We start from the raw sequence: 14,593 nt of genomic DNA, 5'->3' as shown, positions 1-14,593 counted from the left end.
GAGCTAATCTTTCCCTTTAACTGAACCATAGACCATAGTAGCATCAATCACATGGAAATGTTGCACTGGCTATGTAACAAGCTAAGTGTGTGTGTCAAATTATGAAGTCCACCCAGAGGGGGTGCACTGGCACATTTCCACTCCTGCTTTGGCTGTGTACTGCATGTACAGTAAGCTCTCAGGCCTCAGGAACACATCAGTGCAGCTCCTACTGGGAAATCCACACAGGCTGTGAACATTATGAGCTCCCCAGCTGGAGTTCCTGGAGTCCCTGCTTTCAAATAGGGGGCTCCATGAAAGTAGATGGTGAGCACTGCCACCACTCGTCCCCTCCTTTCCCTTGCTGCTGAATTTGCATCAGTGAGCTCATAGAGCTCACGGTGTATGTGAAGCTCCTATTTGAATGTGCATAGGCATTTCTAACCTGTAAACTTACCATACCAGGCAGTAGTATCCCAACACATCCCACACTACTCTGCATGGGCTACCTGGTAACTAGAAAAAGGGTAGCCACAGTCCCAGACTAATTAGCAATGCTGAATGACAGCAGTTTCCACGGCATCAGCTGCTGTGCTTCCTTCAGCCACTGAGAGAAAATCCCGTTTACCATGAAGGCTCTTTCTTTATAAAAGCCAGCATCAGATTTGCAGAGAACATTCCTGCCAAATGTACTACAGACAGTGCTACAACAGAACCTTGCTCATGCTGCACAGGTAGTAATATAATGGTCTTTACTACTGGAGAAAATGCCAAAGATTTTTCAGCAGAACAAGAACATCTGGCATCTCACTGTTATTATATATTCCCAATAGTGGCCTCAATATTCTAATTATTTCAAAGAAAAAGTCAATTACTGCACTGAAGAGCTTACAGTGAGCCCCTTCTCTTCAAACTCTTCCACAGAAAGCTGTCACATCCAATAAAGGACCTAGGCAAGAAGCCAGCTGTAGTCCCTCAGCAGCTGCTGTTGAAAAATATAATCCAAAATTTAGCAGCTGTGTCCTGCAGCTCACAAGAATGGTCTGAAACAAGAGCCAGTGCTATTGGCCAGTATTAGAGTAGGAGAAGTAGGCAGAGCACAAATGCAAAATATGGAAGTAAGGATATAGCTGCAGAATTTCAGTACATTAACATAAGTCACTGAGTTCAAAGAGGACATCGCAATGACAAATGCAATAATTTTTTAGTATAAAACTGTGCAGGTTGCAAATACCAATTTCATTTTAATGAACTATAATATACTTTCAAAAGTGATTTTCTTTGTCAAAGGATCCCCAAAGTACAATAGTGCACAAGTTAACAGGAAAAAAAGGGAAAACACACTATTTCTCTTCAACAATGAAATAACTTACTGGATGACATATATCTCCTTGCGTCTAAAGAAAAATGAAGAGCATCTGGAAGTAAAATCCATTAATAATTTAGTATACAAACAAAAATGACATTGTTTTTATTTTTCTAACAGTTTGCAAAGGTGCAAGTTGTGGGGAAACAATAATTCTGGGAGGTTCATTAATGACATTTATATAAGCTACTGCTACAGTAATACAAAAGTATGGTATCTGGCCCCTACAGTGAATACCATTATTGCTAATCAGATAGTAAACCACATAATCAAAACAAAATGTTTATACACAAAATACACCACATACATTAACCACCAAATTATTCCCATTATGTTTAGCTATGTGTTGTACGTGGCACTGAGTCTTGTGTGTGAATAAACGTGAACAGGTTTGTATATCCAATAATCCTTTCTTACTACATCCACAGTCACATAAACACACAGACCAAAAAACCCAACATCTACAATATTCTGTCTTCAAACTGTCTGTAATTTCCAACGGGGTGCTTAACACTTAGGGCAAGATTATCTCAGCTGTCTCACCCTTGAGAAGCTTGCCTACCACTATGCTTCACTCTCTAGATTAGTGACATAGTAGAGAAAAATAAAGACATGTAAATAAGATTTGTCATGAATCATGCCACTTTTAAGACTTCCCAAAAAGAAGCCTTATTCAGTCTCCCTTTCTTGAAGGACCCCCTGAAGCCAGCCTTTGACTGGCTTCACAAGGGAGAAGCCTCTGGTTTTGAGACCCTGACACTTCTCTTTCCTGGGCTTCCCTGGTGATCCATAGCTCCCCTACCTCGGACGGCTCCTTTTGGGTGTTTTCTTCAAAGGGATGGGGGGGGGGAAGGGGCAGAGTGCCAAACAGCACAGCAGGCTGCTCAGCTCCAAGCAAACGGTCCTTATTGTGCCACTGTATTTTCCTCTGCCCTTCCACAGACTCCACTGTGTCTTCTCTCGGACTATGCCTTTCTCTCTACTCCGTCCTCCCTGAGACTACTCTCTTCTTTCCAGCTCTCTGTTCTCCCCTGGACTACGCTTTCTCTCTCCAGCTCTCTCAGAAACTCAGTTTTTCACCTCCGACAATTAGCCACATTCCCAGCAAAACAGTTACAAAACAACAGTACTAACTTGGGGACTAACACTCACCCAATCAAATTAAACAATGTTGCGGGGGAAAACATTTCAGGGATTGGACCTGATGATTCATTTAGGTCCCTTCTGACCCTACGCACTATGAAAAAATGAGGGAGCAGTGTGGCCTGCTGCCAGGTTCAAACTGCTGCCATCTGCTGGGGTGGTAAAGGTATCTAGAGGTCCTAGTTACAAAACTACTTAGCAAGTATTTACAGCAAAACAAGCTGTTACTGAGCCCTCCAAAGTGGTGTTCCCCACCAGAATTCAGCCCGCTTAGCCTTTTCCATCACAATATTTATTCAATGTTTGCTAATTAAATTAGCAGCAACACATGATTTAGAATTGTTGTTGCATTTATTTGTTGAATAATATATAGATTTCTGACTACCAAAGGGAACATGGCCCACTTTTCCCTTTCAGCATGATCCTCTGTCACACAGCAAATCTTATCAGCTAAGGGGCTTTGGGTGGCCACATGTCCTTTCAAGACTTGCGTATACATACATTCAGAGAGCTTGCATGTTTCAGAGAAACCCAATTGTCAGACAAGCCCATCCATGCTAGAAGATTTTCTAAATATCTTTTAAACAACGACAAAGCTACTATTAGCTGAAGTTTGCTGAAAAAGACCCTACTGAAGAGTTCAGATCTTTCATATGTTTACAAATCTTCAGTGTACAAAAAAATACTAATCAGAAATGTTCAGTAATTTCTCTTGAAAAAAACCCAAAAGAAACTTCCATTCCGAAACAGAATCAACTGTAAATTTCACTTAACATTGTAAAAGATGTGAAAATGAAATAATTTTCTAAAAGCTGGCAAGAAGTGCTTGGAGGATGGAGGTCATTCTTTGAAAGGGGATCTCAGTGACCTGAGTAAATAAGAACACCGCACACGCTTCCAAACAAGCACAGGTCAGAAAGGGGTCATAGCTACAGACCCTTTGGACTACTGTTTTGCCTGTGGAGTATACATACCGTGTAAATCTTTCATCCTTCAATTCCAGGTCTGCCACTGTAATCAGCTGATCCAGTTTGAATTTAGTGTCAATAATTTCTGCATCCCGTGGGGAATATGTGCCTCCCTCTTTTTGCTTTTTTCGGATCCTGAACCAAAAATTGCAGTAAAAATTGAGAGTGAATTAAAAAAGCTATTGAAATGATTCATTAAGTGTACGTGAATTAGCTGGAAGACAATACCAAGCTTTCACAGAAGGAGAGAGCTTTTCAAATGTCCAGTTTTCATTCTATATCAAGCATAGGAAAACCAAGCTAAGATTCTTACTTGGACTGTGTTCTCCTCTTATTTTGCTAACTTAAATCAAAAATAATTTGGCTGCATCCAAAGAAATTACACTAATACAAAACTTGTAAAAAAAGAATCCAGCCCTTTTGTGGGTTTTTTATTTCTATACAAATATTTGGTCTCCATTTCCAGTTTTCTGCAACGCCCTGCTTACATAGTATTTTACTCACCCTTGGTGAATGAGTAAAATAAAGCAAAAGACAAGATTTGTGAGGAGAGGTAACATCTTTTATTGAACCAACTTTACAGTTGGGAGAAATGTTAGACAACCTCTTAGCCACAAAATGTGCTGGCTCAGATGCATTGTGCCCAAATGGTCTAACATTTCTCCAAACTAGAAAATTGGTCCAGTGAAAGACCTTCCTTAGGAAATACGCTTCTTACATATTCCCAGGACCATCATGGTTGTGCCACAACCACTACTACAACATGAAGTACTCTCATCCATAGTGTTCTGCCAACTTCTTCAAACAGGCATCTATATAATGTTAAAGGTTGCTACAGCTGGAAGCAGAGTCTGATTTCTCTTCTACAAGCATAAATCCACAATCACTCCATCAATTTCACTGGAATTACTTTGGAATTTCACTAGTGACAGAGATCAGAGCTTGGGCTGCTGACACAAATCAAGCAGCTTGTCTCTCCATTATTGGATTATAGGAAATTCCTACATGACAAGAAAAAGATGCTATTAAAATGCAATGTAGTTTAAGAGGGCAGGCTGGTTCCCTATATACAAATTATTTAATCTATAAATGAGGAAATTCTTGCATACATATTACAAACAGTGTGCAATTATATGTAGAAATAAATCTTACTTTGCAAAAGCATAAACTGCAGCCACAAGAAGAATCATGGAAAGTATACATAATGTAACTGCAAGTCCTGCTTCTGTAGATCCTTCTGCCACTCCCTCACCTGCAACAGAAAATGGGCAATGCTGGGATTAAAAACTTGAAGATGAACAAATATCTGACGTTCAGATGTTACTTTTGCTACTGAGGGAAATCAAATCAGCCAACGTCTCTTGATAGCGCGAATACAAGAGACCCATTTGTATTCATGCAGCTATATCAGTTTTAATATTTAATAAAATATTTAAAAGATCCCATATAGTTACTAAAACCTAATAGTGTATTAACATATAACACATGGCATCTTCCCAGACACTTTGTAGCTGCTGCCAAAGATTTTGTCTCTGCCTGCAGATTCTCTCTAATTCCCGTTTCAGATATTGTTTTAATTCTTTTTTTAAAAGTTCACAAGTCTTGTTTTGGGTCTTTTTTCTCTTTGGAAGCTATATCCCATTCCTCACACCAGCACTGTCCCCTCTGAAGTGAGAGATTAGCCAGGATACAGGGTCTTTCGGAGTTCTGTTAGAAGGAGAAACTGATGAGGAAGTCAGACATTTCCTTGGTTCCATCCTGTTTATTTGCAAACGATGTAAACAAAGACCTGTTTCTCTGAATACAGTGGAAGAAATCAACAGGAAATAACTCTTTTGCTTTCCATCCCAAACCCCTTTCCAACCAGCTCTCTGCCCAAAAGGTCCGCTCTAGCTTTCTCTTAAAAACACACTGCAAGTGTTTATATTGCAATCTCCTTATATTTCTAGCTGCTGCTGGCTGGCTGCTTCTAAACATCATTTCCAGCCTTAATAAAATGAGAACCTTGAAAAAGAAAACCAAAGGGTTGCATGCCATAGTGGAAATCAGTCACTTAGCTATGAAATTGGCCTAGCCAAAGGACTTGGGTAAGACAGGCTAGTTATAAGTTTTATTATCTCAGTAATAACTTTTTAGAGGGCAGTGTCCCAGCTCAAATAATACAACAATTTTCAAGGGAAAAATACTAGGGGACCTTTATTTACCCTCAATAAATATGTTGGGGAATAAACTAAGAGTAGATTTTCAGAAGCCGATTTGAATTGCACAGTACTGAAGATGTTGTAGAACTCAGACCAGAAAAAAGAATGATTTATCCAGAGCTGCTACAAGCCCTGGGTGTGGAGTTTGGAGCCAGCCAGTTTGACTAGGGCCCTGTAAATGTAGGCAAGGAAAAGAAGATAATCCACCTGAATTGTCAGTGGGATTATGGAGAACTGAGTTGCTGGCATGTCTGGATACCAATGACGACTTCCAGAATAATTTAACAATGAAACAACCAGCGTGCTCCCTGGCGGACCCAGAAGTGGACTGGGACTGCTTCTGGTCCACTTCCAGATCTGCTGCCAAGAGCACTAGAGACTCGTCCGCGCTCCCATGGGATGGCTTCATCTGCCCCAGTATCTCAGCATTCACAAGCCACCTGGTATCTTGAGGTATGTAGAAAAAATGTTTACAGCTGTGTCTACATCTGAATCATTGAATCTTTCCAAATCTCTCTGAATCGATTTGGAGGGTTCCAATTCAATTTGGAGAGATTAAAGGGTCTCCTGATTCGATTTGGATTCGGAGATTCAGCCGCCCAATCAAATCAGTGACTGAAGCTTCACACAGCCCTAATAAATACAGATTAAAAAAAGGCTGAATAGGTACTTCCAGAGTTTCTGTTGGAGATGTTCATTGTAGTGTTAGCAGGAGAACAGTTTCATAGACTGTTGTAAAACAAGGGTTAGAAATTTGGATTTTTTTCCACAAAGCAACAAAGATATACATTGATATTCCCTGTGCATTACAGAAAACTAAATGTAGTCACATCCTCCCAAATGTGCATGGGTGGATCCAGGAGGGAGGCAAGGGAAGTGTGGTCACACCCCCTCCTGCTGTACAGTGCAGGTACTGAGATTTCTGAGCTCACCAGCTGATTGGGGTGAGTTCTGGCCAGAGCCCCCTGCTTTGACACAGCTCCAGAGCCTGGGGGTAAGCAATGCTGTCATCTGCCCTTGACCTCCACCCCCTGCCCTGGCTAAATTCAGTGGCAGGGGAAAAGAGAGGATAGGTAGTAGCAGCAATCACCCTCTGAGTCCTGGAGCCCTATGAAAGCAAGGGCTTCCGCCAAACCTTGCATCAATCAGCTGGTGAGCTCAGAGAGCTCCCTGTACCGGCCAAGCTCCAATAGGAGCTGTCATGACATACCAGTGAATTCAGATTTGAATGCATGTGCCTCACAGCTGAAGGGGAGGGTGCAACTGTGCCACTGCAAATACACAATATCTTAGTTATATAGTATGCTCAAGCTCATTTTCCATACTGGATCTTAAAAGTAGAAGTGGGTCCAAATGATAAGGAAAAGAAAGTGTGCATGCAGAAGAAAGGCAATGGTAACTTAGTGATGTCCTCTGCCTGGTATAATACACCAGACATATTACAGACTTAAATGGAAGCTTGCCATGCCTTTCAGCCTGTTATCCTTAGAAAAGTGGTTTTCAAATTGGGATATGCATATCCCTGGGGGTATGCACTGCCTTGCCAAAGGTTACATGCCTATATTTTAATAATGGTAGTGAAGCTTCTGATTGGTCACCTTGTATTGAGGAATGGCACTGACAACAATGTTGACACTCTTCCTTAAGGAGTTGCAGAGATGTCAGAGATTTGGATATTTGGGATACAAGGAGCAATATTTTGCAGGTAAGGGGGTACACAGTCAAAAATTTTGACAACTACTTAGAGAATATCCTGAGACACACTAAAATTTTTGAACAGGAACTGGTACATTTACAGGTGATGTGTATTAAGCTTAAGGCTATCAATCTGAAACTGAACCCAAAGAAATGTGATTTATTTAAAAAATGGGTAATTTACCTTGGACACAGTGTCATCAAGGGAGGAATTTCTTCTGACAAAAAGATAACTGAGTCTGTGAAGAACTGGCCGTCTGACATATGTGCAGAAGCTTATAGAGTTTCTTCTCTTAAAACACGGTATTGAAGAAGGTTTATTTGTGGCTTTGCCAGTATTATAAAATGATTGCCTAGGTTGTGTGGCAAAAGGCCAATGATCAATAGAGTGGGCCCAAGTGTTTTCAGAGGTGAAAAGGCTCTTGTCTTAGCCTACCCAGATCAATGCTTTCAAAACCACCTGAATACAGATACTAGTGCTTATAATCTGAGGGAAGTATTGACTCAAAAAAACCCCAAAGTTATTAACTATTTCCATAAAAAGTCTAAATTCTCTGGGGATAAATTATTGACATCAGTAGAGAGAAACTCCATGCAGTAATTAAATCTCTGCAACATTTTCCACCATTGCTTGTATAGGAGGAACTCTGCGAACAGGACAAACCTTGCATCCCAGCAAAAATCCTTTACCTTCAAGAATCCTAAGAGGCAACATGCCTTTAGGATGTCAGTCGCATGCAGGCCTGACCACAAGTATAATAATTGCCAATGCCTGGATCGGACAACTTTCATAAAGATAACTGTAATGTTGCCCTGAGCAGGAGAACAAGAGACTGATTGCTCAAGGAAATAAATGGAGTATGCTCAAGATGTCTCTTCCTGGAACCTGACAGGTAGCTGTAGAAACTGAGTTTGAGAAAGTTGTGACAGTTTTAAGCTCCCAATTAAAATAGAATGATCAGACTCTGCTCAACTCAGTAGTGTCCACAGAAATAACATATATTCCCTACTGGCTTGATGAAAGGAGTGAAGCATAGCCAGAAGAGAAACAGAAAGGGAGAGAAAAATATCCAAGAAGATAGGGATAAGAGTAAGATCAGTTTGGATTGGTGACATGAAAATGGCCTGACATATCAATATGTATGTAAACTCTCTGGAAACTGGCACCTTACGAGCTGACATGCTCTGTTAACCAGCATGCCGGCTTGTAAGGAAAAGTGAAACTGAAGTGCCCGCTGCAGCACTTCTGGTTTTGCCGCGCCTCCACGGCCTGGGGGCATAAGAGGCTGCGTGGGCTGTGCGAGGCCTGCCTCTCTCAGGAGGGGTGGAGGGACGCAGCGGAAGAAGCAGCAGCCATGGCCTCTCAATTAACCAGCATATTTTGTTATCCGGCATCCCCCATTCCTGGGGGATGCTGGATAACAGACCTTTTACTGTAATTGAATGTATATTATTTCTGATTTGCAATTAAAAAAAAATATTTCTGTTTGGGGTGCATCATAAGGCTGTCACTAGACTGGATCTCACTCAGGGTGATTGTATGATGGAGGCTGAACCTGATAAAAGTGACAGATGTTCTTCATTTGGGATAAAATGAGGAAACAGATGACCCCTTTTCTGGAATAAGATATCTGAACAAGAAGAGGCACTGCCAAAAACACAGATCACACACACAACTGTTCAGAAGCTGAGCTATGGGGTTTCAGTGAGGACACAATACAAATGTGAAGGGCTGAGTATTATTAAGCAGAGATGTATTCATGTAAGAATCACCCAGAATCAGCTAGAAATCAAAAAGGGCAGCAGGAGACACTGGGACACTTGCAGCATGACTGAGAGAGAGACTAGAAAGACTGTTTTAGGCAGAGTGCTGGCTGGCCACAGATTTGTAACTGTGAGCAAAATGAGTGGTAAGGAAGCAGTACTGGAAAGAAACACCCAATTTTACCATCACTTCCTGTTCCTAACAGAAACAAACTGCAAATCTCCAAATCTTGGCTACATGGATGGGTCAATAAGGGCACCAAGTTCTTACAGCTTAATTTTGGAACAGGAACATTAGATCTCTTTTTTCTTGCATTTGCTTATTTGCACCATGAACAAAAACATTCCAAGTAACAGTAATAGTAATCTTGTGGTTCTACAGCCACAAGTGCAGCTGTTTATAGGTACTCTTTGGGTTTATGGGTTATGTACAGTGAATGACAGTTACTACAGTATAGTACAGAGATGCACAAATAAAGCATTCCAGTACCAGTCTAGCCTTGGTACCACAGAACTAAGAGCAGGCTAATTTCCCCAGTATTAGCCAATACACCAGAAGAAAACACCCATTTTCTTAATGAAGGCAAGGTCAAAGCGAAGCTGAACAATCAATGTGTGGTTTCCTGACATAAGACTAGATATCTGTGTTAGAATCTGGCATTGTTGTGATTCAGTGTTGCACTGTACTGATGTGACAGCATATCAAAATAATTTTACAATGCAAATGCTGAGATTAGAATAATTATGAGGTATGTACTATCACATAATAATATCTGGGTCTCTGAGACCATTTGTCAAGGTGGCTTTATTATGTTTCTGTCCAATTGACCTTCTGCACAGGCTTGCACCTTTTCTTTTGAAGTTTTTGGGAGAGTGAGTGATACTGACAACTCTGATTATTTTATTCAGCACTGTTTGTACTGGTCTCCACTAGAGGATTTTTTAAAAATGTAACCATTTAAGCAATAACCTTAGAATAGTTGACATATTTGTAAACATTCCCCAATAATTTGTTCCAAGCTGTGTTGAAGAAAAGGCTTATCAGAGACTCTCAGGGTATGAACAAGCATTTGCATCTCCCAAGGTGCTCTAGGCGTGCCATTTTTTAGCCAAATTAAATGCTCTGAATGCCTGCATGATTGGGCATTTAGATAGACTTAACCGTGGTTAGGACAATCTAAATGTAATGCCTGTACGTCCCTCAGTGGCTGTCACGGCTGCTTCCATGGCACATGCTCTCCTCTCACTGGACTGTGCTGCCACCATCAGTGGTGGCTGCTGTTGCTGCCTCACAGGCTCCCTACACACTAGCAGCAGCGATTGCCGTCACCACTACACAGGCACCTTCTCTAAATCAATGCCTGTGACTGGTGCCCTGCGTGCCCACTCCTAGTTATGCTACTAGACTAGGCTCACCAGACTGCACTTCTAATGTGTGAAAGCTACAAATTGCCTTGTGCATTAGTTTCCACATCTTGAGCTAATGCCTGGGGAAAAAATGACCATTTTTTTCTAGTGTGGACTCATAGGTAGTTCTGCAAGTCAAGACTCTGTATCTCCAAATTGAGAGCAGTGGTAGTCTAAAAAAAGTAGATGAGTGTGCAGGATATATTAAAATCTATTGTGCCATGTCAGCTGTCTAAAAACTAATTACTGCAGCTGCTTGAATACGCTTACAATGCTTTTTTTTTGGTATGTCTATAACCATCCCTTGTTCTGATAATTTTTTCCTTATGGCAAACTCTTCATTTTAACAGGGACATCGGAAGACTTAACTGCCTAGAAACCAGGAAAAACAGGCATGATGCCCAAGATAAATCTGAAGAGAGTTCTCACTGAAATTGTATGCTTTCTTCTTTATTCAAACATGTTTATCATGTACTGAGCTAGACAAAAAACAACAGAAATATCAAAGGGCTTTAGGTACCTAAGGGGAAATTTAAATTGATTTTTTGCCTGGTATAGTATGGGAGTCTCTCTACAAAAAGAAAGAAAGTGAATTGCACTTGTTTTGTAAATAACAATGCTGATTTAAATTATAGTATGAAAATGTTTTCATATTTCAAATAGCTTTTCAGACTCTTGTTAACTGCGGCCTGAGCTTCTTCACAGCAGAAGCTGTTGCTGCAAGTGGAATAGAAATAGATGATCACAAAGATGTACCTTGCTGGGTACTCTCTTTGAAAATATGGGTTCTTTTCAAAAAAGACCATCCATCCATATTCTGTATTATCAATGGCTAGTTGAGCAAAACCCACAAGTTGTGCATCTCATGAGAAGGTTTCTACTGAGATAGATGAACACCTTGCTGGGGTCGTTTAACCCCAGTACTCTTTCCTGCCATGGCAGGGGGTTGGACTAGATGATCTTCTCAGGTCCCTTCCAACCCTAGAAACTATGAAACTATGAGATACCTTATCTATTTTATTGCTTAGAACTGAAATTGCTGATGTTTTATCAGAAGGGTCCCTAACCTGTGGCCTGTGAGTTTGATTTTTCATCAGTTAACTTCAAGACAATTTTTTTGAGAAGGTAGGACAAGCCCCAATAAAGCTTGGGAGAGCTGCTGTGTCTTATTTCCAGGTTGACACACACCGCAGTTTGGAAGCTAAGGACTTCCACAGGATTCCCATGGAACCATAGCACAGGATGGCACTTGCTTTACAAAGAGATTAGGAGCATTCAGAATCTGGAGATGTTCCAATGGTTGGTTTTTTTCCAATTTTGCATAAGTCAGGGAATAATCAGGTGTTGCCCAACTGTAGCCTCAAGCCAGAGCAGTTAGGGGTGCAGTTTCCAATAGGATATCTATGCAGATGGAAGATATCTAATTTGCACTATTTGTCTGACTACAGCATCTCTTCCTGTGCTTGTCTGGATGGTTTCTCTAGGTCATCCATGGCTTTTGTGGTGCAGAGTTCAGTCAGATTTCTCTTAAACGGACCCATGATACCCAATCACTGCCCAAATTATATGATCTTCCCCTTTGTTTCAATGGCTTTTAGTGTCAGAATTTTCTAAGGCAATAGACATGGTTATATTTTTCTGAGCATTTAGGTTTGGGAGAAGAGTTTTTAGCTCTTCTCAGGACCATTCAGATTGGTTGGGGTTCTCCGGTGGCAGGTGATGTAATACATGTGATTCTTCATTTTTAAGGAGAGAAGTTGTTCAGACTGCAGTGGATGAATGTATCGGTGAGACTATTTGCCCATGAAAATTCTTCCAGGTCAAAGATTCTCAGCCAGGGTGCTAGCACACCTTGGGGTGCCACCAGACCTTTTGAAGGATGCTGTGAGGTGTGAGGAGATAGAACATGCTAGTAAATAAGTTGATAAACTAAGCAGGTAAGCACAGGTTCATGTTTGTTCCTGCCTGGATGATCCCTCATCCCCAATGCCAGGCCCCTCTGTAAGAAAGTAACCACTGTAATCCATCAATTCATTTTTGAAACTGGAAGCCACTCAGTTCACAAAAGTTATGCAGGGATGCCTCATGTCCAAAAGTTTGAGAACCACTGCTCTTGGTTTTTAACCAGCAGTTCTGGGATCCCTTTTCTACCTGTCAGGACAGTATTGGTTTATTCTGTGGTGCTCAACCTTTTTGTCCAGCAGACCAGATTGGCAGGGCCCTCTGTGGCCCCATCCAGCCGTATGGAAGGGGATGGTGGACATCCCAGCCCCAATCCAGCTACAGGGGAAGGGGGCTTGGCCTGGCCCCAAACCTGACCCCATGGTGGCCAACCCAAACCTGGCCAGACAGAGAGGAAGGGGGCATGGCTCAGTCACAAACCAGCTCTACTGGGGTAGGGGGCATGGCCCAGCCTTGATCAGGTCCTATCAGGGGAGGGTCCTGGCCCAGCTCTGATCTGCCACATGCAGTTTAGGATCTTGGTAGTGGGAAGGGGTGGCAGTATCAACGGGCACTGCTCCCTACTGCCAAATTTCCCAACCCATGGGGTGTTCTGTGGGACATATTCCAAGGCTCTGCAGGTCTCATTTGGTCCACTGGCTGGAGGCTGAGAACCCCTGGTTTAGTGCCGTATGAGAAACACAGAAGTCATTAAGATCTGCCAAGAGAAAATTGGGTTCCACCTACTCAGGACACATGCAGTCACAGCTTCTGGCCAGTACATTTATGCCATTTGCCATCTGCACTCAGAATAGTGCAAGTTCTATATTAGCACACTTAAACTCAGCTTTGTTAATCTGCATGTGGTTGCTAAAAATCTTTACATTTGTTTGAGCTTCAAAGGTTACAAGATCATGACCTCACAACGGCTGCCTGCAGAGAGAATGGGCTGCAGCTGAGGGCTTTAAATGTCTACATTTAAAGAGTTTTGCCAGGATTGCTACACATGCTTCCTCTACTGAAGAAGCCATTTGTTCTGGCAAACTTCTTTTGTCAGTACAGCTTAAACTTGATGAAAGTAAGGTAAAAGTGGATCCCCACAAGTACGTTTCCAGCATAGCTACTACAGCCAGTGCAGTAGACCACTTAAGTGCAGACCAAGATGAGACTATGAAGATCAGCCAGTTATCTTGTGTAGTATAGAATGAATAGATTTCCACATTGTTCATCCTAGCCAGTCCTGAAACTAAAAAGTTCAGGTTATTCATTTAAAGAGAATGATCTAGTAAAAGAGAGCAGAGAGCAATCTAAAAATTTAGCACAGGGGTCGGTAACCTATGGCCATGGGTTCAGCAGCAGAGGGCTCTGCCAATGCCATGCTGCAGGTGGGTACATGGGATTTCAGTGGAGGGGGAGCTCTGCTTGAAATGCGCTGCAACCAGGCGGCATGGAGAAGCACTGATCCTAGTTTCCACTGGTCTCAACTGGAGCTTGGTCATTCTGGCCCCAGCCAGAAATTGTTGCCAACCCTTGACTTGACAGCTGCCCTCTAAAATGCCTTTAATAAATTGAGTACTCCTTACCTAAAGTTTTGATAGGGTCAGAATATTCAGAATCTGTAAACTGGCCTTTAACATTTGTTGCTCTGAACTTAAATCTGTAAAATACAAGTAAGTTAACAAGGAAAAGTAAGGTAACCAAATGTCTACATGCAAGTATTAAAACATCTCTTCAGTTAACAATGAGTCAGTATCTTTCCACTCAAGGAAAAGTATGAAATCAATACACAGCATATAATTAAAGAATGCTAATGGCACCATGTTAAAAGAACACTTTATATGCAAGAAGCAGGCAGTATTTATTTTGCATTTATACTTGCTGAATTCAAGTATAAGAATCTTCCATAATTAAAATAACAAAAAAGTGCTTATCTATTGTTCCTCACACACTTTAGGGAAAAAAAAATCAGTATCTGAAAATTTAAAACTACTTAGTATAGAAAATCTGATGTAGATTTGGACTCTATGTACAGTCCTTTGAAGATCATTGTAGACATTGGCTTTTCTAGAGTAGGCTTAAAAGTACACTTCTACATATTGTCTGATGACAGCACATAGAAATACGTATTT

At 41.3% G+C, this 14,593-nt stretch overlaps 1 protein-coding gene across 6 annotated transcripts in view; it reads right to left on the bottom strand.

Annotated features, from left to right (window-relative positions):
- PTPRQ (protein tyrosine phosphatase, receptor type Q) overlaps window positions 1-14,593 on the bottom strand; it is a 245,877-nt gene that overhangs the window by 34,670 nt on the left and 196,614 nt on the right. For 4 of the 6 annotated variants that reach the window (XM_019514795.1, XM_019514789.1, XM_019514790.1 and 1 more), the window contains exons 50-53: window positions 14,048-14,121; window positions 4,609-4,708; window positions 3,463-3,591; window positions 1,353-1,397 (exon numbers count right to left, since the gene is read on the bottom strand). In XM_019514795.1, coding sequence (XP_019370340.1) covers window positions 1,353-1,397; window positions 3,463-3,591; window positions 4,609-4,708; window positions 14,048-14,121 — 348 coding nt within the window. The remainder of the gene's footprint in view (window positions 1-1,352; window positions 1,398-3,462; window positions 3,592-4,608; window positions 4,709-14,047; window positions 14,122-14,593) is intronic. The other 2 variants (XM_019514791.1, XM_019514793.1) reach the window with 1 other exon arrangement.

Source organism: Gavialis gangeticus, unplaced genomic scaffold (genome assembly GCF_001723915.1).
Source record: "Gavialis gangeticus isolate Ggan-Ray unplaced genomic scaffold, GavGan_comp1, whole genome shotgun sequence".
NCBI classification, from domain to species: domain Eukaryota; kingdom Metazoa; phylum Chordata; order Crocodylia; family Gavialidae; genus Gavialis; species Gavialis gangeticus.
This window is presented reverse-complemented; position numbering and strand designations above follow the sequence as displayed.